This window comes from Balaenoptera borealis (assembly GCF_965194805.1).
Source record: "Balaenoptera borealis genome assembly, chromosome: 20".
In the NCBI taxonomy this organism is placed as follows: domain Eukaryota; kingdom Metazoa; phylum Chordata; class Mammalia; order Artiodactyla; family Balaenopteridae; genus Balaenoptera; species Balaenoptera borealis.
Window position 1 is genome coordinate 53,521,825 of NC_138879.1, and position 26,529 is coordinate 53,548,353.

The 26,529-nt window shown below is 50.1% G+C and overlaps 1 protein-coding gene across 5 annotated transcripts; it reads right to left on the reverse strand.

Annotated features, from left to right (window-relative positions):
- Nucleotides 1–6,261: 6,261 nt before the first annotated feature.
- On the reverse strand, nt 6,262–26,517 carry CCDC42 (coiled-coil domain containing 42). Of its 5 annotated transcripts, none has more exons than XM_082372913.1 (9): nt 24,681–26,517; nt 23,915–24,061; nt 22,254–22,369; nt 21,854–21,959; nt 21,440–21,544; nt 18,821–19,018; nt 14,400–14,621; nt 14,080–14,238; nt 6,262–9,646 (listed from the first exon to the last, which is right to left on the reverse strand). In XM_082372913.1, exons 3-9 carry the CDS (start codon nt 22,334–22,336, stop codon nt 9,569–9,571), a joined length of 951 nt encoding a protein of 316 aa, XP_082229039.1. In that variant the 5' UTR covers nt 22,337–22,369; nt 23,915–24,061; nt 24,681–26,517; the 3' UTR covers nt 6,262–9,568. The 5 variants fall into 5 exon arrangements, with proteins under 5 accessions (XP_082229039.1, XP_082229040.1, XP_082229038.1 ...); XM_082372914.1 differs by having other exon boundaries at nt 24,253–26,517; XM_082372912.1 differs by having other exon boundaries at nt 23,915–26,517.
- Nucleotides 26,518–26,529: the final 12 nt, after the last annotated feature.

Below are 26,529 nucleotides of genomic sequence, written 5' to 3' on the forward strand. Positions count from 1 at the left end.
GTTAGGACAGCCTTACCCTCCCTCCTTCTCCTTCTCCTCCCCCTCCTCCTCACCATTGTCTGGCTAAGGAAAACACCTATTCATCGCATAAGTCGCATTCATCGCATCGCATAAACATTACACAGCTTCCTCAGAAAGACCTGGTTGGTTCCCCGCCTCCATCCCCTTATAGGATCTCAGCACCCAGCATTTCCTGACAGCCTTGCAGTGATAATTATTTAGTTATTTATAACTATTGGTTTAATATCTCTCGTTCCCAAAAGACCGTAAGCTCCAGGATTCAGGAACCATATCAATTGTTTGCTATGTGCTTGGCACATAGGAGGCACCCAATTATACCACTGTTTGTTGACTGACAGAGGGTGCTGATGCCCAGGTGTGAGGGTGGCGGATGGGAAGGGTGGGTGGGAAGGGCAAGGGCACACATGGGGGGGCGTGTAAGTGATTTATGGGTGGGGCTGGGAGGGCTGCCTGCTCTCTAATTCATGCTTCAGCCTCCTTCCCTTGAGTCCAGGCAGCCTGTAATTGGATATTACAGTCATCAATCTTGAACCACTGCTTCATCAAATCCTGCTTTTCCATCTGACTTCCCTGCCAGCTGGCCTTCCTTTTTGCTAACCTGCCATTAATCCCTGAAATGAAAGTGCTCCCAGAGTATTTCAAAATGCAGTAGTTCCAGACAGTTTAGCAGTTTCTCAGAAGGTTAAACAGAGTTACCACATGAACCAACAATTCCACTCCTAAATATATATATACGTATATACCTAAGAGAAACAAACACCTACATCTACAGAAAACCTTGTATAAGAATGTTCATAGCAGCCTTATTCATAATAGCCAAAAGGTAGAAAAAACCCAAATGTCCATCAACTGATGACTGGATTTATAAAATGTGGTAAATCCATACAATGGAATATTATTCAACCATTAAAAAAAGCAATGATGTTCTGATACATGCTACAACATGGATGAACGTTGAAGACATGCTAAGTGAACGAAGCCACACAAAAGACAACATATTGTATGATTCCATTTATAAGAAATGTCCAGGGACTTCCCTGGTGGCGCAGTAGTTAAGAATCCGCCTGCCAATGCAGGGGACATGGGTTCCATCCCTGGTCCAGGAAGATCCCACATGACGTGGAGCAACTGAGCCTATGCGCCACAACTACTGAGCCTGCGCTCCAGAGCCCGTGAGCCACAACTACTGAACCCGCGTGCCGCAACTACTGAAGCCCGTGTGCCTAGAGCCGTGCTCCTCAACAAGAGAAGCCACCACAATGAGACGCCTGCGCACCACAACAAAAAGGTAGTCCCCGCTCGCCACAACTAGAGAAAGCCCGCGTGCAGCAACGACGACTGAACACAGCCAAAAAAAATAAAAATAAAAATTAGAATTAAAATAAAAAATTTTAAAAATTAAAAAAAAAAAAAGAAACGTCCGGAATAAGCAAATCCAGAGAAACAGAAAGTAGATTAGTGGTTGGGTAGGGCTGGGGGTTTGGGAGGAAACAGGAATGACTACTAATGGGTATAAGTTTCTTTTTGGGGGGGGTGATGAAAATGTTCTCATATTGATTGTGTTGATTGCACGACTCTGTCAATATACTATAAACCACTGAATTGCACATTTTAAATTAGTAAATTGTACGGTATATGAATTATATCTCAATAAGGCTGTTAATTTTAAAAAAGAAAGAAAGAAAGGCAGTAGTTCCTAACCTCATTGGGTTAAGATCCTTGGGAGAATCTACTGAAAGACATGGACTTCCTCCTGCCCCCACCCCACCCCCTCACTCATGAAAAATCCATATGTGCATGTATATAAAAGTTTCATAAAACATCAGGAGACTCCCAGACTGGCTAAAGCCCATTTATTGCCTCCCTGGACGGGTAACAGCCCCAGGAGAACCCTGTCTTGATGAAACTATCATGAGTAAATGTTAGGTCAGCTGCACATCTGGAAGGTTCCTTTCCATCCACGCCTCATCTTGGCCTTGGACCACCATTGTCACATTCCCTCCTAGCCTTCTCCTCCTCTTCCTCTTCAAGCAGTCTTGACATCTTTTTTTTTCAATTGAGGTATAATTGACATACAACATTGTATTAGTTCCAGGTGTGCCACATAATTATTTGGTATTTGTATATACTGCAAAATCATCACAATGCATCTAGGTAACATATGTCACCACAGTTACACCACTTTTTCCTCTTGTGATGAGAACTTTTAAGATCTACATTCTTAGCAACTGTCAAATATGCACTACAGTATTAACGATGGTCGCCACGCTAGACATTCCACAGCCATCCACATCCTTTCTTGATCAGTAGGGTAGGTACAGTTCTAAGATGGCCTGCATGACCTTCACACCCTCGTGTTTCTCTCGTTGTATGACAAAAGGGAGATGGGCCTAAACTTATCACCTGAGCCCTTTAAAAGTGGAGAGTTTTCTCCGGATGGTATTGGAAGAGAAATTCGGAGGGATCTGACGAGTGACAATGACTCCATTGCTGGCCTTGAAGATGGAGGACATCACACGTGACAAGGTAGGCAGGCGGCCTCTAGGAGCAGAGAGTGGCTCCCGGCTGGCAGCCAGCAAGGAATTGGGGACCTCAGAGCCCCAGCTGCGAGGAATCCTGCCAACAACCTGGACGAGCTGGGAAGTGGATTGTTCCCTAAACCCCCCAGACAAGAGCCCAGGCCGTCCAACATGTTGATTTCAGCCCTGAGTGGAGAACCCAGTTGAGTCCACAGGGACTTCTGACCCACAACTGTGAGACAGGCAGTGGGTGTTGGTTTAGGTCTCTGAGTTTGTGGCAATCTGTCACGCAGAATGGAAAACTAATACCATCAGTTTCACGTCACTGTGCAGCTGGCTTTCCTTCTGTTGGATGTTTCTAGATCCAGCCTGTTTCCTCCTAAAATTCCTAAAATGGTTATTTGCCTCCCTGGAAGGTGGAACCCTCATGCTCTGGATGTCTCTGAGCCTGGCTCTTATCATCCCTGACTCTGCAGTTTGCAGTGGGACACTTCTCAATTTCAAACAGTTAAAAGTTTCGAAGAGTTAAAGCTAGGGAGGAGTGTCGGGGCGGGTGAGGAAAGTGGAGGTGAGGCCCACAGCTGTAGTGAAGGCTCATCTCCCAGGGGAAGGAGCTGCCTGGGGCCTCCTGGGACTCGGCTTGCCTTCCACACCCTGCTGTGGACACTTCTGATAGATATCACTGCATCGAAAGTTTCAGACCAGAGGTGCCTGAGGGATGACCCCTAACTAAGATGGCTTGAAATGACAGGAGGAAGGTTCCAGGCCCCCGCAAGCTGCCCAAAAGCCTTGGATGTAAGATGTGGGACCCCAGCCTGGAGTCTGAGAAAGGGGTGTGAGGGATGGGTGTGATCCCAGGGACCAACAGCTAATCCTACAGAAGCATGAACTCTTCAACTACTCCAGAGACACGGATACCACTCCGAAAGCTTTCAGCTCTTTGTTCTACGCCCGTTCCTCACCAGCAGCTTTGGGACATTGACTGCTGGTTGGGGGTTGCGTGTGTGGCGTGGCGTAAGTGCCAGACATGGAGATGCCCTCCTACCTGGCTGCTGGCGGGCTGGGCTCTTTCACGCCTCGAGGCCCTGTTCCTCCTTTTTCCTCCCCCCCACCCCCCGCCCCCAATCAGGAAGCACTAACAGCATTGAGAGTTAAGTCCCTGAAGGTCTTCCCTCCTCTTGCCTCCCGTTACCCATAAAACACCCGGAACCCTACTTCCTGCCTGTGCTGATGAGAACCATTCATTTCTGGAACCAATCAGTTATTTCTGCTTTAAAGAGCTGGTGTCTTTTCTTGCTGGGAAAACTCCAATCATCTTAACTCCATCTTTTTTTTTTTCTTGGAACGCTCTCTCCTGCTACTGGGAGCCCCAATCCCTCTTGAGTGGGGGGTCTTGGGCTTCTTTCTGTGGGTCCAGGGCCCGGGGTGGACAGGCTGAGGGGCTGCGGGAGAGGAGTGAGGGTCTGTCCGTGACCCCTGCCTGTGCCCCCTCCAAGGTGAAGCCCTCGCGCTCAGGCTCGGGACAATCGCTGGCCCTCCTGGAGCGGCTCTGCCCCTTTCTGTGGGTTTGGGAATGAGTCTGTGGACCTGTGGCTTCGCTTGGAATCAAGAAATCTGCCTATAGACCCACAGCATTTCTTCTGCTCCCGGGCTGGGCCCCTTCGGAAACCTGAAAAACGCGAGGAGTCTCCGAGTGAGTTATGCACACGCGTGTAAAGCCGTGTGGGTTAGGGTAAGCTCGTGTGTGATCACAGGCATCCTGAGTGTGACTGTTCACAATTCCTCACTTCCGGGAAACGTGACACTCCAAGACAGAGGAGCCAAGAAAGAGGGAGGGAGGGAGGGAGGGGCCTGGGGCAGGGCTGGGCCCCCCCCCGCCACCCCAAGGCCTCCCGGGAAGTGCGTTCAGCCCTTACAGGCTGAACTTCTCAAACACCACCTCACAGATACAGCAGAACACGGTGGGGCTGTGTGCATGGGGGTTGGGTAACGATCTGTCCTGCGCCCTTTCCTGCCTCCCAGGAAACAGCCCAGGAGGCTCAAAGGTGAGGGGAAGCTGTATTAGAGGCATATCCTTCACCCCCAATCCTGCTTCTGGAGGCCCAGACATCCCCTTCCAGTGAGAGACTCTACCCATCCCCCTCTCAGCACCACCCCCAGAACTCGCCCGTCCTGGGTCTGCGGGATGACCTCTGCCCTCCTGAAACCCAGTCCCCCGAAAACTGAGCTCCCCCGCCAAGTTTATGATGAACCTCTCTATCCAAAACTTTATTCCCTTTCTTGTCCTGCCCCTGTTCCTCTCACGATAGAGGAAGCTCAAAGAAAAGGGGGGACTGAAAGCAAGCAGGACCCTGCGGGGCCTTCCTGGTACAAAAGCCCCTCTGTGTTCCCTGTTTCTTCTTTGTAGAAAAAAAGGCTTCACTCTCCTAGACCCTCCCCGAGTTCCAAAGGGCAGGCTCAAGCAGTTAATGGTCAGGACAATAGTCCCAGGACTCCTAGGTCCTCCTGAAAGGGACACAGATAACAGCGTGACACATCTCTGAGTTGTTCTGCAGAAGCTAAGACCTCCCCACCCGACGGAGGATGGTGACTCTCTGCTGACCACAAGCACGCAGACCCCAGACCGGCTGCAACCAGAAGGTCGATGACTGAGATTCCCAAAGCATCACCCTGTTACCTCACCACCAACCAATCAAAAGGAGGTCCATGAGCTGATCGAGCACCCTACGACCCTCTCCCCTCACACTGTCTTTTTTTTTTTTTGAATTTTTGAATTTTATTTATTTTTTTATACAGCAGATTCTTATCAGTTATCCATTTTATACATATTAGTGTATACATGTCAATCCCAACCTCCCAATTCATCACACCACCCCCACCGCTTTCCCCCTTGGTGTCCATACGTTTGTTCTCTACATCTGTGTCTCTATTTCTGCCCTGCAAACCGGTTCATCTGTACCATTTTTCGAGGTTCCACATATCTGCGTTAATATACGATATTTGTTTTTCTCTTTCTGACTTACTTCACTCTGTATGAGTCTCTAGATCTATCCACGTCTCTATAAACGACCCAATTTCGTTCCTTTTTATGGCTGAGTAATATTGCATTGTATATATGTACCACATCTTCTTATAGGTATTTATTTATTTATTTATTTAATTTTTGGCTGCGTTGGGTTTTCGTTGCTGTGTGCGGGCTTTCTCTGGTTGTGGCGAACAGGGGCTACTCTTCGTTGCAGTGCGCGGGCTTCTCATTGCAGTGGCTTCTCTTGCTGCGGAGCACAGGCTCTAGGCTCGCGGCTTCAGTAGTTGCAGCACATAGGCTCAGTAGTTGTGGCTCGTGGGCTCTAGAGCACAGGCTCAGTAGTTGTGGCGCACGGGCTTAGTTGCTCCGTGGCATGTGGGATCTTCCTGGACCAGGGCTCGAACCCGTGTCCCCTGCATTGGCAGGCGGATTCTTAACCACTGCGCCACCAGGGAAGTCCCCCACATCTTCTTTATCCATTTGTCTGTCGATGGGCATTTAGGTTGCTTCCATGACCTGGCTATTGTAAATACTGCTGCAATGAACATTGGGGTGCATGTGTCTTTTTGAATTATGGTTTTCTCTGGGTATATGCCCAAGAGTGGGATTGCTGGATTATATGGTAGTTCTGTTTTTATTTTTTTAGGGAACCTCTATACTATTCTCCATAGTAGCTGTATCAATTTACATTCCCACCAACAGTGCAAGAGGGTTCCCTTTTCTCCACACCCTCTCCAGCATTTGCTGTTTGTAGATTTTCTGATGATGCCCATTCTAACTGGTGTGAGGTGATACCTCATTGTAGTTTTGATTTGCATTTCTCTAATAATTAGTGATGCTGAGCAGCTTTTCATGTGCTTCTTGGCCATCTGTATGTCTTCTTTGGAGAAATGTCTATTTAGGTCTTCTGCCCATTTTTGGATGGGGTTGTTTGTTTTTTTAATATTGAGCTGCATGAGCTGTTTATACATTTTGGAGATTAATCCTTTGTCCGTTGATTCGTTTGCAAATATTTTCTCCCGTTCTGAGGGTTGTCTTTTCATCTTGTTTGTAGTTTCCTTTGCTTTGCTAAAGCTTTGAAGTTTCATTAGGTCCCATTTGTTTATTTTTGCTTTTATTTCCATTACTCTAGGAGGTGGATCAAAAAAGATCTTGCTGTGATTTATGTCAAAGAGTTCTCTTCCTATGTTTTCCTCTAAGAGTTTTAGAGTGTCCAGTGTTACATTTCCTCTCACTGTCTTTAAAAGCCCTCGCCTGAAAGCCACCGGGGCGTTTGGGTTTTCTGAGCATGAGTTGCCCGTTCTCCTTGCTTGGCATCCTGCAAATAAACCCTGATTTTGCTGCAAACACCCGCTGTCAGAGCTTGGCTTTCTGCGCTGCCAGCACAGGAGCCCTTGCTCGGTTACATTCCAACCCCTTCCAGAGAGAAGTCCCTTTGGCAGGGGACAGCCAGCCCCTCTCCCCTCCCCTTTCCCTCACCTGTGAAGCAGATGACGGTCGTGTGGAGGCTTGGGGACGTGGCAGCTTGGCCAGGCTGTGCTGTGTTCCCCAGAATGCCTTTTCCGGGGTGTTTCTAAGGAGCAGGGGTCACAGAGGCTCCAGTGAGAGGCTTGAGGGCAGAGGTGGAGGCTCCCACCCGCTGTCCCTGCACTGCCCACTCCCCTCATTCGTGGGAGGCCGTGGCCCCAGCTGTTCCTCCCTCTCTGGACCCTCTTGCAGCGTCTCCGGCTCCTGGGCCAAGTGTGGGTGCTCAGCTCCGGAATCCAGGTCCACCTTCTACAGACGCCCACCCCTCCCGGCTTGGAGGCCACAAGAACTACCATGGGTTTCCGTCCATCCTCACGGGCCCAGCTTGTGAGTGTGGATTCCGACTCACTCTCCATCTCCCCCACTTTACGTCCATATTTCTTTCCCAACTACTCCCCGTCCTCGGGCTTCAAGCTCCAGCATCCGTGGGAAGACGACAGGTGTGCAGAGACTGCTCGACTGGCGGCCTCCCTGCCTGGGGTCGAATCCCCTGAACAAAGCCGCTGATGTCCATCTGCATCTCCCTTCTCCTGGTGCTGCTCCTCTGACTGCACGTGGACCCTACAGGTGGCATTACTGATAGGTACGACCTCACATGGTGGGATCCCAGGTCCTTGAAAGTGTTTGGTTTACCCTAAAGTGGTGGTTCTCAAACTTGAGCTTGTATCCGAATCACCTGGAGGCCTTGTTAAAACCCAGAGGGCTTCGCCCCACCTCCAGAGCTTCCAATGCTTGGGTCTGGGATGGGGCCCGAGAATCTGCCTTTCTAATAAACTCCCAGGGCATGCTGACGCTGCTGGCAGATGGTGAACACAAAGGTGAGGGGTGACCGCGGCCCACAGCAGGATCCGGGCAGGGGTGCTGCCGCAGACTCCCCTGGAGGTGACGGTCTCCCCGCAGGGCCTCTGGGATCACAGGGCCAAGGAGGAAACAAGCAGCCCTGTCCAGGCCGCCCCCTCGGCCTGCCCCTGGAGGGGAAAGCAGCCTGGGGGAGGGAGCACAGGCTGGGGGCAGGCAGACCCAATGCGACTCCCGACCCTGTCGCTGGAGCCAGCGTCCTTGGGCAAGTGTCCTGTTTGGTAATTCAGGTGTTAATGGTGCCACACGGTTCTCACTGGGATGATGTATGTGAAACATATGCTCAATAAACGCTGCTCTTGGGCGTCCCTGGTGGCGCAGTGGTTGAGAATCTGCCTGCCAATGCAGGGGACACGGGTTCGAGCCCTGGTCTGGGAGGATCCCACGTGCCGCAGAGCAACTGGGCCCGTGAGCCACAGTTGTTGAGCCTGCGCGTCTGGAGCCTGTGCCCCGCAACAAGAGAGGCCGCGACAGTGAGAGGCCCGCGCACTGCGATGAAGAGTGGCCCCCGCTTGCCACAACTAGAGACAGCCCTCGCATAGAAACAAAGACCCAACACAGCCAAAAAAAATTAAATAAATAAATAAATAAGTCAGGAGCTCTTAAAATAAAAATACAGATATTAAAAAAAAAAATACAGATAAATATGAGAAGATCTTGGCAACTTCTCCGACACAATCACCTGTCCCAAACACAATTGCTGGAACAAGTACCATTCAGAAACCTGCAGGCCCTTTGGATGTTCATTTAAATAAGATGAAAACTTAATTATCAGTGCAAATTCAATCACTGCTGTGTGGGATTGGGTATATGATTGGTAAGCAAAAATAAATAAATAAATAAACGCTGCTCTTTCAGTCCAGTCCCTGACCTGCCTTCTGCCATTGACAACTGATAACAGTGTCGTTGAGTTTTTGACCGTTAAGTGCGAGACTTCACATTTACCTCCACTCAGTTTACTTTTGCCGGTTTGAAGCCATCATTCCAGCCTGGTAAGATGCTGTCGCCTGGCAACCTGCCTGCTATTCCTACATCAGCGTTGCTGATACCATATCGCATGTCTTAGGGTCCAGCGGGGGCAGGACAGCAGGGCTTCCTCCCGAGGTCAGGGAAGAAAGAGTTCCTAACTTACCACTTCCGGTGCTCTGACCCAGGAAGCTGCCTTCATGGTTTCTAGTGAGTCTTTGCACCCCAGCTGGAAACACCAACTTAAAAAAAAAATGGAAGTGGTAGAGGAAAGAAGGGTCCTATGTACTCACCCCGCTGTGTGTTGCCACGTGGATACTTCCTGTGTAAACTGCAAAGCCTAAAAGATACCAGACCTGGGCAGCCTAAGTGACCAGCTTCAAGAGGGGGTGCTTTGGGGGATTCTCCCCTCAGTGGACCCTCTTCCCTGTGAATAAACCACCAAAAAGAGAGAGAGAACTTAGGAACAAACTTCTCATAGAATTTAATGTTTTCAGGGATGGGACGGGCTGCGGCCTGAGGGGAAAAACAGGGATTTCCGAAAGGCACAGCGGTCCCAGAGGGCTGGACTGGGCTGACTGGACGGCAAGGTCACCAGGAACTTTCTCTCTCCCTTCTCTGTCTCAGAACATTCTGGAACCATGGCTGCTCCTTAAACCCGGACTTGCTGTTGCTCCTTCTTCTTCACCTCTGCCCAGATGTCTGACAGGTCCTGGATAAACTGCTGGATCTAGCAAGGCCAGGGGACCGCAGTTAATCCCAGCAGGCGACAAGCCACCCATCCAAAAATGTCCGGGCATAACCTGCTTGCAAGGAGTCACCATTTCCTGTGACCGACTTTCCCTCATTTGACAATTATTCTAGTTGACGTGGAGAATGAGGCTTAGCAGACTAGAAGTGATGAACATGGATGGAGTTGGGAACCCCTAGAGGAAGACGCAGTGAAAGGATGAAGTACAGGCTGACAGTCTAACAAAGGGAGACAAAGCGAGTATCCTGAGCGGACTCGGAGGCTACACGCACTTAGCAGGAAGGGGTCAGCCAGGGTCAGGACAGACGGCTCTCCACTATTTAAAAGCCTTCAAGGAGGTCATTTGCTTGAAACCCAGAAATGATGCTCGTTATGATAATCTTGAGTCATCAAGGGAAGTTTAAATTCTGTTCACTAACTTTTGTTGTAAAGAACATGCAATCAGTATGACACAGTGGAAAAAGCACAGCCTCACAAGTCAGAAGACCTGGGGTCCTGCAACCTAAGCACCCATCAGCAGACGAATGGATAAAGAAGACGTGGTATACACACACACACACACACACACACACACACAATGGAATATTACTTGCCATAAAAAAGAATGAAATAATGCCATTTGCAGGAACATGGATGGACCTAGAGATTATCATACTAAGTGAAGTAAGTCAGACAAAGACAAATATTATATGATATCACTTATATGTGGAATCTAAAAAATAGTACAAATGAACTTATTTACAACACAGAAACAGACTCACAGACATAGAAAACAAACTTATGGTTAACGAAGGGGAAAGTGGGGGGAGGGATAAATTGGGCATATGGGATTAACAGATGCACACTATCATATATAAAACAGAGAAGCAATAAGGATTTACTGTAGAGCACAGGAAACTATATTCAATATCTTATAAAAAACTATAATGGAAAAGAATTGGAAAAAAAAGAATATGGAGATATATATATATACATATATATATATATGTATGTATAAATGAAGCACTTTGCTGTACATCTGAAACTACCACAATATTGTAAACCAACTATACTTCAATTTAAAAAAGGATGACGACCTGGGGTCCTCTGGGGAAATCACTTCATCTTTTTGGGACTCAGTTTCTTTATCTTTAAAAAGGGAAGAGGGAGAAAAGGTTGGCCTAGATGGCCTTTAAGATCTCAGTCCTAAAATTTCTCCTTTTCAAGAATGTTCCTAAAGATGGGGCTACACAGACTGTCCAACACTCTCAAAAACCCAGTTAGTTGCTAATACTGTTACTATTACCAACATAATTCCTATTTTGCAAGAGAGGAAAGAAACAAACAGTGACTGAATTAGAGCAACTTTCCCAAGGTTACAGAGATGACAAGTCCAGTATTTCCCAAACTATGTTCTTGTAGTAAGTAATCCCCTACCCCAAAAAGGGTCTGTGGTCAAGTAAGTTTTAGAAACTTTACCTGCGGGACTTCCCTGGTGGCGCAGTGGTTAAGAATCCGCCTGCCAATGCAGGGGACACGGGTTCGAGCCCTGGTCCGGGAAGATCCCACATGCCGTGGAGCAACTAAGCCCGTGCGCCACAACTACTGAGCCTGAGTGCCACAACTACTGAAGCCCACGCACCTAGAGCCCATGCTCCACAACAAGAGAAGCCACTGCAATGAGAAGCCCGCGCACCGCAACGAAGAGTAGCCCCCGCTCTCTGCAACTAGAGAAAGCCCGCGCACAGCAACGAAGACCCAACGCGGCCCTAAATAAATAAATAAATAAATAATTTTTTTTAAAAAAAAAAAAAAAAAAGAAACTTTATCTGCTTGGAGAGTCTCAGGGCAGAACCATAGCAAAGGCACTGTGAAGTCCTGTATTTTAAAACCAGCCAACTTTGTTTAACTTGAGTTTTCTAAATTTTTTAGACCGTACAGTCCGTTTATTTCCCTGGAGGAAACTTACTACCATCTTGGGATTCTAGGATTTGCCAAGCACGGTTTGGAAAATGCTGCTCCAGACAGTTTGGGTTTTATTCAGAAATAATAATGCTCGACCTTCCGCACACAGTACACTGAACGCAAATCGTCTTGGCCTTTTGCAAAATCACTTTCCCTGAGTGGTACCTTGTTCCTGATTCTAAGTAAGTGGCTGCTTTCTGAAGCCCATGCGTGGATCTGTTGGAGGAACACTGATGAGAACATCATTCACTGAGTGTCTCTGAAGCCTCCTTGAAAATTTTCAGCTAGAGGTTAAGTGCTGGGAAAGTTTTGCTCTTTCTGAAGAAACCATGTGTTTTCTTATTCTGGTACAAGAACTACGTGTTGCTTTTCCTTCTGGTAACCAGGAAGCTCAGAGCCAACTACTGTCCCTGTTGAACTACTGTCCTCTGTAATCCAAGAATCCAGAGTCCATACGTCTCTCTCTTGCCTTGACCTCAGATTTTAACTTATATTTTCCCAGGTCTTTATTTTTCTTTTTTCAGGCTACTTAATCATGTGTGTGTAGGCTCATATCCTACAGGAATGAAGTGGAATATTTAAAAATAACATTTGGGCAATATGAGGAATTCCTATCGAAGCAAATCAAGGTTGAGAACAGGAATTCCCTGGTAGTCCAGTGGTTAGGACCCCGCACTTTCACTGCTCGATGCTGGGGGACTGGGTTCGATCCTTGGTGGGGGAACTAAGATCCCACAAGCCGTGCAGCCAAAAAAAAAAGAGGTTGAGAGGGAGTCCGAAAGCTCAGAATTTGGAGTGGATGTACTCTAAGCTATGGTCTGAGCAGGGGATGCTTGCGCAGGGCCCATGGGCTGGAGATCACCACCTCCTGCCCCATCTTTCTTTACAACAGCTAAAGGAGAGGGATCTGAGGATGGCTGGGCGTCCTGAGACCCTACTGCCGGGGAGAGGGGTCTGCAAGGCCAAAACTCTTTTTATACTAATACTAAGATGTTACTTGTCTTTTTTGCTCTTACTTTCTCAAGAGTCTACAGGGGCTTTTACCAGAGTGGGATGTTCCCATGGCGTAGGCTATCACGACAGGCTGAATGCAGAAGCAGGTGTGAGAATCCACCTGTCCTCCAGGAAGCCAGGCATTCAAGGGATCTGCAAGTGTCAAATAATGCCACTCGTCCCATAAAATACTTTTTGAAAACGTGTTTTTCATTAAAAATGCTATTTGTGTTCATGTGCTTCTTACTGTCATTTTTAAATGAATTATTTTTACTTTTTCTGCTTGAGTTTCTAAAAAGGTAAACATCAGTTGATAGAACCCATATAAACAAAAGCTCTTTGAGGGTCTTCAGTAAATTTTATGAGTGTAAAGGTATCCTGCTACCAAAAAATTTTGAGGATCGCTATTTCAGAACAACTTTGCTTACAAATTCCCTTTTCAGTCTTTGGACTGTTAATAATTCTGCTCTAATATGCCTTACGATGCAGGCTGATTCTTTGGTTTAAGGAAATCCTACTTCCTGGCTGGTCAGTGGGTGAAATTCTTTACATTTCATGAGTTTCACCTTTTTTTTTTTTTCAACAGAGGAAGCACCTCTCAGTCAATTGCTTTTATCGGCTTGTGTTTCATATTCATTCACCAAATACTTATTGAGTGCCTGCTATCTGCCTGGCATTGTTCTAGATGCTGGGGATACAGCAGGGAACAAAGCAAACAGAAATCCCAGCCTTTAGGAGCCTACTTTCTACTATTTCATGGCAGAGCTAAAGGCTTTTGCCAAAAAGGATAAATAATTAGTCATGGTTCTCTGCATGTTACAAGAAGCACGGCTAATGCATCTGCTGGTGCAGTTTCCCAAATCGCGGGATGCGGGTACCTTTGGTCAGAAGTGAGACAATTTCAGGTGGCACACGGATATGGCATCCAATAGCTTTGAATTATACAGTGAAAAAGTCATTTCCTTTCAATTACTTCAAAGAGAAAACCTCAGAACGGTACTAATATGACTCTGACACTTCCCTGCCCTTGCTGATTTCCCTCCCCGCACCACCCGCCCATTTTCTCTTTTTCCCAAGCGTGGGGGTCAGTCACAAGCCTTCAGCATCTCACTAGAACTTAATAAGACTGTTTCGTGTAACTAATGAATGCAGTAGTGGGTCCCTGCTACTGCCCGTGTTGATTGGGGCCAACAGAGCCTTAGCGCTAATGCAGTGGTTCTCAAAGTGTGGAACCCAGACCAGCACCATCACCTGGAAACTTGCTGAAAATGGAAATTCATGGCTTTTTATCTCAGACCCACCGAGTCTGAGACTCCGGGGGTGGGATCCAGCAATATGCCCCAGCCCCCAGGTGATTCTGATGCTGTGAAAGTTTGAGAACCACTACTCTGTAGGAATCATGCCTCTGCTCAACCCATGGAGAACCGTCGTGGCTCAGTCGAGCCAGCTGGTCGGGCACTTGGGCCTCCTCTTACCGTGTCCAGCTGTTTGTGTGTGTCCTCCAGGGACACGAGGCTCGCCTCCTTCAGCTGCTTGCTCACGATCTGGAAGAGGTTCAGCGTTGCCATCTTAATGGTGCCAAGCAAGAGGGTCTTCTTGGCGGCGGTGTTCTGGATGTGTGCCCAGCGAGATTCCTGGGGAGGAGAATGAGGGCGGGGCGTGAGCGCTAGGAGAGAGAGAGAGAGACAGAGAGAGAGAGACAGAGAGAGAGAGAGTGTGTGTGTGTGTGTGTGTGTGTGTGTGTGTGTGTGTGTGTGTGTGTGTGTCCCTTACCCACCCGCCCCGGGGCGCTCACCCAGATGATGACATCGCTGCGGGCGCGGTCGAAGCGCATCTGCAGGCGCGCCAGCTCGTTGTTGTGCTGCAGGATCTCGTCGTCCTTCTCCTCCTTGTAGCGCGCCAGCTGGGCCTTGGCGCGCTCGACCTTCTCCTGGCCCTCCTGCGCCGACTGCATGAGGTCACGGTGCATGCTCACCAGCGTCTTGTAGCGCGCGATCACCTCGTGGATCTCTTCGAACTGCGGCGGGGATGGGCGGGGCGGGGAGGGGCGGGGGGGGGGAGGGACGGACTCGGACCAGTGCACCGCCGCTCCGGGGGCCCGACCCCACTCTGCGCCCTCCACTCCCAGCCTTGATGCCTCTGCCCGGCAGGGAGGCCCTGGGCCAAGGGGCAGAGGCTGTGAGGCCCTTGGAGTCCCCCTGCGCTCCTCCTGAGTTGGTATGGGCCGTGGGCCACGTGTTGGGAGCACGTGCATCTAGACCCGGGGCACGCAGTCTTGCCTGCAGGTTATTAGAATCACCTGGGAGCTTTAACAAAGACACGTGCCAGGCTCCACCCTCAGAGACCCGGATTAATAAACCGCTCTGAAGGTTCCCCAGCTGAACAGGAGATAAGAAAGCCAGACCCTGCTTTTAGGAAGCCTTACAACTTGGGGTGGCAGGGTAGGACAGACGGACAAGTAAATAGTCAGTTACAACACAGAGTGCTAAGCCCGCTCGGTGACTGGGGGATGGGCTGCAGGCGACGGCTGGGTAGTATCTCCAGCCTGGTGCTCATTTGTTCATCAGGGGCTGAGGCCTCCCTCCGGCGGGGGCTGGAGAGGGTGGGTGCCAGTGGGGCAGGTGGCTGGCCAGGCTCAGCTGCCCCGTCCGCCACAGTGCAGAGCCACGCTGCTCTGGCCCTAACTCAGCAGAGCGGAAGCCCTGTAACCCTCCCTCTCTAGAAGGCGCTGTGAGCACCAGCTCCAGCATGCCAACTCACATCCCGGGGGGGGTTATCAACACGTGACTTCCACCCACCCAGGGGACACTCCCTGAGTTGTCTCTCCATCTCATGACATTTCCAGTGATGGACTGGTGTTCCGGGAACTGGCCTTTCCCCAGATACATCCTCTGTGGGCAAGGCCCACTTAACCCAGCATTAGAGGAGATGGGGACAGCCAGAAAAGGCTTCCTCAGGAAAAGGATGGTTAAAATGAGACCAGAGGTATGAAGAGAAGATGGGCAGGCCAAGGCAGGTGGGAGAAAGTGAGGAAGTAGTACAGGTAGACGGAACAGCCTGGGTAAAGATGATGGGGTATGTGTGGCATATCCAGGATGAGCAAGAGAGTTTAATACGAATGGCCTGAGTTCAAGATGGGGAGGGAGAGATCACCCTGGAGAAGTTAAAGAAGTGCCCAGTAAACCCTGAGGAGTGTGAACTTCATCCATTGAAGGAGAGAGCAGAGAGAGAACTTCCTGTCTGCGTTTCTGAGAGATGCAATGGTATACAACAGCTAAAACGAATGGGATACATCAGAGCAACCAGGAGCACCTCTCCCAAACTGAACGCTGATGTCCAAAGGTCTCAGGTGCCAACTTGTAGAGGCTCCCCCTGTCCAAAGATGGGACCCTTTGAACATCAGTAAGAATAAGTGCAAAGGATTGAACCATATCAAATGTGTTGTTCGCAGTGATACTAACAACATTACAGGGCACTTTTCAGAGGATGCTGGAGAACCAACTCATTATTCTGAAGGCTGTAAATAAAGAGTCAAGCATTTAACAAGATTTTTCTTTAAGGCCCACCTAGTCATCAAATAGTTGATGACGGGAAGATTCTCTTTATGAAGTCCTTTTCCTGATGGTAGTATTCTAGCTAATATGTGAAGAGGGGGACTTAGAACATTTCCAGCACCCTAGAAGGATCTTTGGCCCCCTTTCAGTCAGTATCTGCCCCGAGGAAACCAGAATTGTGACTTCTATCCCCAACGATTCATTTTACCTGTTTTTAAACATATCAGTGGAATCATACAGTATGTCCTCTTTCATGTCTGGCTTCTTTTGATCAGCATAGTAATAATGTCTGGGACACTGGAGAAACACATCAACCAAATGCAGTTTGGGGACCTTAATTTGGACCCCGATTGGAACAAACAAGCTGTACAAAAAGCATTTGTGCAATAACTGGGGAAATTTTGATGTCGGCTGGATATAGGTATTGTGGCTATGTTAAAAAGAGCTCTTTTAGAGCCATATAATGAAATACTGATGGATGAAAAAACTATCATTTGCATCAAAATGGCAGAGATGGGGATCTGACAATGAGCTTATGATTGCTGGAATTAGGTGATGAGTAATGGGCATTCAATAGACTATTTTCTCTGCTTTTGTATATGTCTGAAATTTCCCATGATACAAAGTTTTTGTTTTTTTTTAAATCATTGATTGGAAAAAAGAAGCCATAAAAGGACATGTACATACTATTCATAGTTTATGGATAATGTAAACTGTGGCCCAAAATAATAACAACAAGCCTGAGAATGAGAAGCTTAAAAATCTGGATTACTGGTTACCTCTGAGGAGAGGAGAAGAATGGTGTTTGGAAGGGGGGCACACGGGGGGTTTCAATTACCAGTTGTGTTTTATTTTAGAAAAAAAAGGGGCAAATTGGGGGAAATACTAAGATTTGACGAAGCTGTCGTGAGTACTTGGGTGCTGTTATATATTTATGTATACTTTTCAGTACACTTAAAATATTTTGAAAGAAATAAAGGACGAGGAAAGAGAGAGATTGGGATCCCACTGGCTGTAGAATGCTGGACAGACTGGTGGCGAGGAATAACGCAGAGCTGAACTCCTGGTGAGGTACATTGGTGGTCTGGATGAGGAAGGGGCAGGGGCTGGATTCCAGAAATACTTAGGAGGCAGAATAGACCAGATCTGCTGATTGATGGCTGTGGGGAGGGAGGGAGAAGGAGGAGGAGTCCAGGAAGAAGCCCGAGTTCTGGCGAGGCTGTGGGTGGGTGGTCTTGCCATTCACCAGCACCGGACCCACCAGCAGCGGTGCTGGCCTGGGGATGGCAGGAAGCAGTTGTGGACTCAATAAATTAGATGTAGGGGCCTGAAGCTTAGGAGGGAGCTCCAGGCCAGAGAGATGCAGGCCAATCTCCTCCATTCTAAGACACACTTTACTAGCTCTAAATTTGAGTCGTGTCCTATAATCTATCTGCTGCTTTAATATACTAGTCTTCTCTCACCCCCCCACCTCCCCCAAAACCCAATTATTAAATGAACAATTTATCATACAGTAGGTAGTACCTTAGAATGCAGGAAGTAACACAGACTTGGGACTCAAGCATAAATAAATTAGGTTAGTGGTTCTATATGGAAATTGCCAGGACTTTTTAAAGAGTTGTGCATCCTTTGTCTCCCTGTGCCCCCCACAGGACATGGATTCATACCCCAGAGGGCATACCTCATACCTCTCTCCACCCTGGTGAAGGGCGGGCCCTGCTGCTGTCACATGGGAGGATGGGGGACATAGGTGGATGGCCGTTGACATGGGTGGCATCCATCAGAGGGAGAAAAGTGCAGGGTGTGGGACAAAGACCCGAGGAACTTAAGGAGGAGGAGCCCCAGAGGAGCCTGAGGAGGAAGGGCCAGAGGTAGCCTGAAAGTAGAAGGAGGGAGGCGTCCCAGAGGAAAGGGCACAGGTATGTTTCAAGCAGGAGCAAGGACAGTGTCAAATGCTCCAGAAAGCATGGGTGGGCAGAGGGCAGACAAGTTCCCTTAGCTCTGGCAACAAGGCAACTTTCTGAAGAGCAGTTGTCAGTGGCTTTGTGGGGCCCACCGAAGGGTGGTTAGAAGCAAGGGCTCTGCCACTTATAAGCTGTGCATCCCTGAGCAGGTTACCTAACCTCTCTGAGCCTCCGCTTCTTCCTCGTAACAGGGTGAAATGATGCCTTTCCTCTGGGGGCTAGTGAGTGGACTGAGCAAGGCTACGCTTGCAGCACCCACCCAGCCCAGGGCCCAGCACATGCTAAGTGCCCAGCTTTGCACAAGTCTGGCGCTTTCTCTGCCCATTTACTCTCAAGTAAACTAAAGAACACCAGGGAGGAGGGGAAGCAGGGAGCGTGTGGGTCACATCCGACGCAGGCCAAGCTGATCGTTGGTGCTCCAAAACAAAACCTCGCTCCTAGACACAGAGACGGGACCCACGTAGAGACAGGTCCACAGATGTCACGCACACAGACAAAGATACACCACCAGGTCCCCACCCTTGAGAAATGAGTCCAGCCTCGCCAGGGGCCTCTGCCAGCTGCCCTCCTTGGCTGGAGGCCTCTCCCCAGAGCAGGTGACCATCCGTGCCGAGGGGCCCCAATCCCCCCAGAGCCCAGGCCCCTGGGGAAGAGTAGGTGGGCCTGGAACCTCCCACCCCCCTCAGCCCTCCATGCACCTCGGAGTTCTCCACCACCTTCTCCAGGTACTTGTTGAAGATGGAGTATTCCTGCAGCTTGGCGCTCAGCCGCTGGTGCTCCAGCCGCAGGGCCGCCATCTCCTGCTTGGCCTTGGCCAGCTCGTGCGTGCACTGCTTCTTGAGTTCTCGCTCCTTGTTGGCCTTCTTCAGGGCCCGGATCCGTTTCTGGTCGTTCTCCTGGGGCCAGGGAGGTGATGCCCATCTGGCGTGGGTCCTACCCTCCCTGGGGCCCAGGCTGGTGGGGCTCCCACAAGGCCTCTGTCCACCCTGAGGGTGGACGGGGGTGGCCAGGCTGCCCATGTGGCGGATGAGGTGTAAGGAAGAGCATCTCCAGGGTTATTTGAAGCTGGTTGAGGGGATTTCTATGGACTGAGGAGGCTGAGAGGACAGAGATTTAATCCAACATCAGAAGGTGGCCTTATGGGGACGAGACAGGAAGTGATCCTGACTCTGCGGGATTTGAGCTCTGGAAGCCCCACGCCCCACTGGGCTCAGTGTCTGGAGAGAACTCAAACCCGGGGAAGGCTGGGAAAATCTTCTGATAAAGTTTCCGTCTCTATTCTTTTTTTTTTTTTTTTGGCCGCGCCGCTCCTCTCACGGGATCCTAGTTCCCCGATCAGGGATCGAACCGGAGCCCCCTGCAGTGGAAGCGCGGAGTCCTAACCGCTGGACCACCAGGGAAGGTCCCTCATATCTATCCTTAGTGGTGGCCATTTGTCACAGGGCAGAGTCCTGGGCCCAGACTTGGGGAGCCCAAATTTTCTCCTGATTTGGTGCCTCAGCTTCTCCAATTGTAGAAATGCGAGGCAGGAGGCCCTCTCTTCCTTTCAAAAGCTGGGGCAACCCTGCTGGAGCTCTAGGGAGACGAGCTAGGAGGTGGGCCCAGTCCGGAGCGCCTGGTGGGGCAAGGCCATTCCGGAGACGATGTTCCTGTAGCTCAAGCCTGGCATCAGGCGGGGACAGGAGGAGATGATGCAGGCAGTTCAATGCCCAGAAAGAAAAACATGAGGCTCAGCTGCTGCAATTGGGCTGATCCCGTCCTCCTCCCGTCCTTGGGAGGACAAGCTCTGCTCCCAAGATGAGGGGCAGACCTCTCACACTGCATGTGTGTGGCTCCTTTCCCCCTTCAGGGGCTGCGGTGCTTCCACACAGATGGGTGCCTGTCGTGGTGGCATTTGGAAGACATGGAAGAAGGCACCCGGAGGATTGGCATTCTGCCCTGTGGGTCCAGGAGAGGACAGCGGGGCCCCAAACCAGTGGTTTCCAAGTCCAGCTGGGCATCACAATCCCCTGGGGATACTTTTAACAATACAGTCGACTGGGCCTGACCTCAGGCCTGCTGAAAGCAAGGAGAGGGGAGGGGCCCAGGGTCCGTGTCTGTAACAAGCTCTCCAGGATTCCGACGATTTGCGGAACCCCTCACCCCCAAATCTCCTGCCACCCCAAGCACTCCACGAGCTTTTCTCTGGCCAATGAGGAAGACTGGACCTCTGGAGAATAATGCCTGGACCATCAGCCTCCTTTCCCACCTGGTTTAGGCACAGAGAGAGACAGAGATGCTTGAGAACAGCACTGCCCTGTAGCAGAGGCCAGAGGTTACCCCCTGGGGCTGGGCCAGCCCTTCAAGGCTCGGCAGGTGCCCGGTTGGAGCCAGTCTGGAGAAATCTGGATTTTAAAATGGTTAAATCCCTCCTCTCAGGACACACTGAGAGGGGTTGCCTCGGAGGGGACTCCAGTACCTGGTTCTTCAGTGCCCCCTGCCTGGGCCTTCAGTGCAAGGATGGAGGGGTAGGGTGAGCTGGGGGGACTAAAACCCTGTCTGGGGGCTTCCCTGGTGGCGCAGTGGTTGAGAATCCGCCTGCCAATGCAGGGGACACAGGTTCGAGCCCTGGTCCAGGAAGACCCCACATGCCGCAGAGCAACTAAGCCCATGTGCCACAACTACGGAGCCTGTGCTCTAGAGCCCATGAGCCACAACTACTGAGCCCATGTGCCGCAACTACTGAAGCCCACGCGCCTAGAGCCCGTGCTCCGCAATGAGAAACCTCCGCAATGAGAAGCCACCGCAATGAGAAGCCCGCGCACCGCAACGAAGACTAGCCCCTGCTCGCTGCAACTAGAGAAAGCCCGCGCGCAGCAGCGAAGACCCAACACAGCCAAAAATAAATAAATAAAATAAATAAATAAAAATAAAAAATAAAACCCTGTCAGATTCATCTTTGTACCCCCAAGTGCCTGGCCCTAACCGTGGCACATTCATTCATTTATTCATCATCCATCATTCATTCATTCACTGTATAAACTGTATGTGCCAACCACAGGCAAGGAAATAGGAAACAGCAATCTAGAGGGGGCAGTGACTGACAGGGCAGCAGGAAACTATCAATACAAACAGAGCAATAGGAGGGGGAGATAAAGGGGAAAGCCCCAGGCACTGGTGAGCACCAAGGAGACCTCTAACCCAGGGTGAGGAGTCAGGGAAATCGAGGATGAGGAGGGAGGGGGAAGAGGTGGAGAAGGTGGGGAGTGGGAGGAGGGGCAACTTGACCAACTGCAGAGTGTGACACCCCTGCTGCAGCAGGCCACACCCCTCCGTACCTGGATGAACTGCTCAAACTTCTGTACGTGGGCTTTCAGCTGGGCCTCCTTGACTCCCAGCTCCTCCCAGCGCAGGTTCAGGGTTTCCATTCTGCGCTGAAATGTCTAGGGGTGAGGGGGAGCAGAGAGGTCAGGAGGACCCCCGAATGGGAACCGAGGAAGGCCCCAGCATCTCCTGCCCTAGAGCCCCTGTCCCCAGGTGCCCACTTTCCACCCCACGTCTGGTTCAGAGCAGAGCATCGCAGGACACTGGTACCCCAAGACTCGGATCCCTTCTGCGCTGTGCAGAGGAAACACAGGACCACCACCCACGACGCCTGGCTCTAGCCACCACCACCCACAAAACAGAGGGCCGTCCTCAGGCTCTCCCTGAGCCCTGTGGCCCTCCCCGCATCCAACCCTTGCGTCTCCCACCTCCTTCTTCTGCTGCATGGTATGGTGCATGATCTCGGCCTCTTGCTTCTTCTCCAGTAGCCGGATGGATGGGGAGTCTGAGTGGTCCTCAACGCTGGGGAACTTCCTGCCCAAGACACAGGCAAGAGGGACTGTGGACTCAGCGCCTGGGGCAGCCCGGGACCGGGAGGAACCCGTGGAGACAGGCACCCAGGGGGAGGAAAGGCGCCCTGCCCCATCTGAGCGAAAAGAACGCTGTGCTGAGAGGGAGAGAAGGCCGTGCCGGGGAGCAAGCTGGGGCCGGGGATGGGTGGGATTGGTGCCGGGGTGATGTGGGGTGCTGGGTTATAGGAGCAGGGGGGACAGGTGGGAAGGTGGGGCGCCGGGTGGGCACGGTGGTCCCAGGACCTCCGACACTCACTGCAGCAGCTGCAGCAGCCGTTCTCCATACTGCAACCGGAAGTACTCGGCCAGATCCTCCTCCTCCATGATGCCCAGACTCATGGCGGCGGTGACCTAACGGCCCAGCGGCCGAATCTTCACAGTGAAACGGGGGTGGCGGAGCTCAGGGGTGGTGGCAGGGCTTGCTTCTCCCCTCCTCCTGCTTTTCAGGGTCCCACAGAGGGTGGGTGTCTGAGAGATTCAGGGAAGATGGCTGCAGGCTGCCTATCGGCAGCTCAGGATGTGTCGGGAAGGTGCTGGGAGATCTGGTTACCTAGCAACAGGTCTCTGGGTTCTGTGAACCACAAGCGGAACCCAGACTTTGCCCTTTGACCCCTGTCCATACTGACCCCACTCTGGCTGGGGTCTGGCTCTCTGCTCCTGCATTTATCCCTCAGGAACTCTGGGAAGAAGTTCGGCCCGATTTGAGGCCTGATTTGATGCTGGTGCCGGGGGCCGGGGAGGCAGGGGCTGGGCGTCCATGGCTGAGAAAGGGGGGTTTTGGTAGAGGCATGTTTTTGGAGGGCAGCCCTGCCCGGGGGGGCTCCCTCCTGGGCTCAGGTGTGTGTGCGAGGGCGAGGCAGGGGGCTGGGGCTGGGACAGATGGTCGAGGAGAAAAGAACTGAAGGAAGATGTTTAGCTGAGGCCGGGGTAGGGGTGGACAGAGGCGCATGGGCCTGTGGGAGGAAGTTGAGAGACAAGTAGTGGGCGAAGGATGTGTAGGGGTGTATGTGTTGGGAGGGGGCTGGGGCGGGGTGCAGATAGGCGATAAGCCTGGGGACCAAAGAGGCCGTGCCCCGGAGAGACGGAGGAGGCCCAGGACGAGGCCCCTCGTAGGGTAAGAGTCTCAGGTCCAGTGCCATGTTTTGAGGTTGGCGGAGTATTAAAATAGGAAGAAATGCTGAAATGTGTTAACATAAATGTCAGATATTTTACATGTCTGCTTTCTGACGCCTGCCTTCCTTGATCCCATCAGGGCATCGTGCATCAGCTCATCTGGCGCGAGGTCCAGCGTCTAAATCTGAGACCCTGTGTGCGAGGCGGACACCCCGGGGCCCCCGCCCGGAGGTAACAGCCGTGACCTCGAGCCCGCCGCTGCCGGGCACAGGCTTCCGGGCTCCGCTGGGTTCTCTCTGCTTCCCCCGCGCACACCGGCCGCGCGGCCCGGGTCCCTTCCGGGTCTGGGATGCGGAGCCGGGGTGGGGCGGGGGTCTCGGGCGGGGCAGCGTCCCAAGCCCGGCAAGTCCTCCGCGAGGCAGTGCCTGTCCTCTGGCGCCCCCTGCTGGCCGCCCGAGCCCGCCCTCAATCCCGGCCGGGGAGGAGGAGGAGACGTGGCGGGGCGCGGCCCACCCCGCCCTTTCCCATTCCCTCCCCCAAGTCTCGCCTCCAGAGCCAGTCCGGCGGGATCTGCAGAGGCAGCATGACGGCCCCCACCGCACTCAGCCACCCCCTCACCATCCCACTCCACCCTCAGCGCCTCCACCCGAGAGGGTTCTCCGTCGGGAGCACCCGCAAGAAACAGACCCTCTCCTTTTTAATCCCTAGAGTTTGGCACAACGGGGGTTTCCCTCCCTTTTCCCCCAAGAGGGTGTGTGTGTAATGCCCGTCCTTGAGGAGGAGGCTCTCTGTTTCTCGAATCACCTGCTTGCCCTGGTATTTTGACACGTCCTTGGTTGCATCTACGAATCGGGTGGTCCAGGGCCAGGTTGGTGCATACAGGCAGCTGCTAAGGCATCTTCTTCTCCTGCCGGTGTACGTGCCCGTGTAGCGTTTCTGTTGCTTCTGTACCTTGTGGGAAAGTCATGAGAATCTTCATCCCCATCACCCACCATCCCTCCCTGGGGTCTCACTGCCTTTTCCAGAGCTGTGGGTCAAGATGCAGGGCTGTCTGGGATTCACAGAAGTCTGTGCTCTCCCCCACTCCTCTCCTCTTCCCTCCTTGGGTGAGCCCAGCTTTCTTACCACCCTTCACCGCCTACCTCCACTTTTCCATCTTGATATTTGCCTCGGAGGCATCTAGGAAAATCTGATGGATTTAGGTTGTCGGGAACCAATAGGCATAATATTTTCTGTTTTCTATCCTGTCCCATCCTCCCTCTGAGACAATTATCTGCTTGAAAAGGGAGAGGGGGAAAAATATCAGGAGGAAAAAAGATCTAGGTTAATGTCTCAAAAAATATTTCCTGCCATATAGACCAGCACAGTGCTAGGTACACACAGAGTACTGGGTGTGAGGAAACCACTTTTTGTCTGTTATTTTCCATGTCTTAGATTCCATGTAAGTGGAATCACACAGATAAACTATATTAAATACATTTCAAAATGGACGTTATGGAAATTCCTTGTATTGGTCAACTATGTTGATGTTAGTTGTTGTAACAAACAACCTCAAGTCTCAATAGCTTACCAAGGTCCAAAGTGGATTTTCTCAGTGGGGCAGCTCTCCTGGGAGATTCTCTTCCAAGCAGTGAAAAGTGTAAGCCCCTTCCATCTCTCAGCTCCATGACCTCCAAGGTCGCTACGGAAGGGAAAGAAAGAAAGCAAAGGCCCTTCTGCTCTTAACAAACCCATTGCCATGTCCATTCACTGACCTCTGGTGGGAACCGGTCACATGACTAGTTATGTTGCAAGGGGCTAGCGATGTGGTTTAGCTGTGTTCCCAGGAGCATCAAACCAGTTCGTGCTGTACTTCTTTTGAGAATTAAAAGAATGTTTGGAAGTAAGCTGAAAGCAGAGCTTTATAGAAAAACTAATTATAGACAAAGAAAGAAAAAAACAGGCTAGTCACAATCTCAAGTATGAAAATCCTTGTAAATCAACTATACTTCAATTTAAAAAAAAAGAAAATCTTAATGAAAACATTATCAAATTTAATTTAGTGTAATGTTAAAAGAATAATTCACCAGGACCATGAATACAAAAATGGTTTAATATTAGGAAGTCTATTAATAAAATTAATTCTATCAATGTGTCTCAGGAGAAAAGACTTATGATCATTGGGATATATGCCAACAATGCATTGAAAAATTCAACATCCATCCTGATTTTTAAAATTCCAAATTATTAGTACACAAAGACACTTTATCAACATGCTAAAAAATATCTGAACCCACCAGATAACATTAAAATTTACATTAAAGACATTTTTGTTAAAGTTAGAGACATGACAGGTTTTCTTCTGTCACTACAATCATTTGACATTGTTTTGGTTGCTCTGGCTATTGCAAAAAGACAAAAAAAAGTTTTTTGTTTTTTTTTTTCCTTTTTCTTTTTTTCATAATGGCAGATGCTGTGATCATGTACTGTGAAAATCCAAGAGAATGGTTAATTAGTGAAAAACAATTAGAATTTAATGTAATTCTATGCTATTTATAAGAAGATTGAGGTTGATTTATATGCATGGACATGGAGAGGTTTCTGTGATAAATTGCTATGTGACAAATGCAAGATGCAGAACAGAATATGTAGTCTGTGTGTGTGTGTGTGTGTGTGTGTGTGTGTGTGTGCGCACGCGTGCATGCATGTGTGCCTGCGGGGTGTGTATAGTTAAGCACAGCCCTAGAAGGATAGCACCATATTTCTGGGGACAGAATGACAAGGGGGTGGGGTGATGGTTCTTTATATTCCTATATTGTTTAATTTCTTTTTGTACAATGGCCACATGTTATTTTTGTAATCTTGAAAAAAAATGAGAAAAAAATATCCATCCATATTGGCAGCAACAAAAGAAATTCTTAGAAATAAATAAATTTAGCGAGAAATATGCAGGATCTTCAAAAAGAAAATTTTAAATTTTTACTCAGTGATATAAAAGAACTGAGTATAGAGACTTACATTTCTGAATAATGACTCAATATTGTAAAGAGGTAAATTCTGTCCAAATGGATTTAGGAACTTGATGTACTTGCAATCAAAATCCCAGAGAGATTTTTTTTCCCCAGAAGCTGACAAAATAATGTCTAAATTATTTGGAGAATTAGAGCACTTAAATATTGAAAAAGAAGAATATCAAGAGAGAATGTCCACTGCTCCATACTAAAATATGTTATAAAGATAAAATATTAATGTTGCTAGTGTCACTCCAGACAGAAAAAACTCAATAACCTAAGAGCTTGGGCGAGTAACTTGGTCTAAGACAGAACTGACTCTCTAGACCCCCTAAAGCAGGGGTCCCCAGCCCCTGGGCCACGGACTAGCACCTCCGCGGCCTGTTAGGATCTGGGCTGCGCCGCAGGCAGGAGGTGGGCGAGGACCCC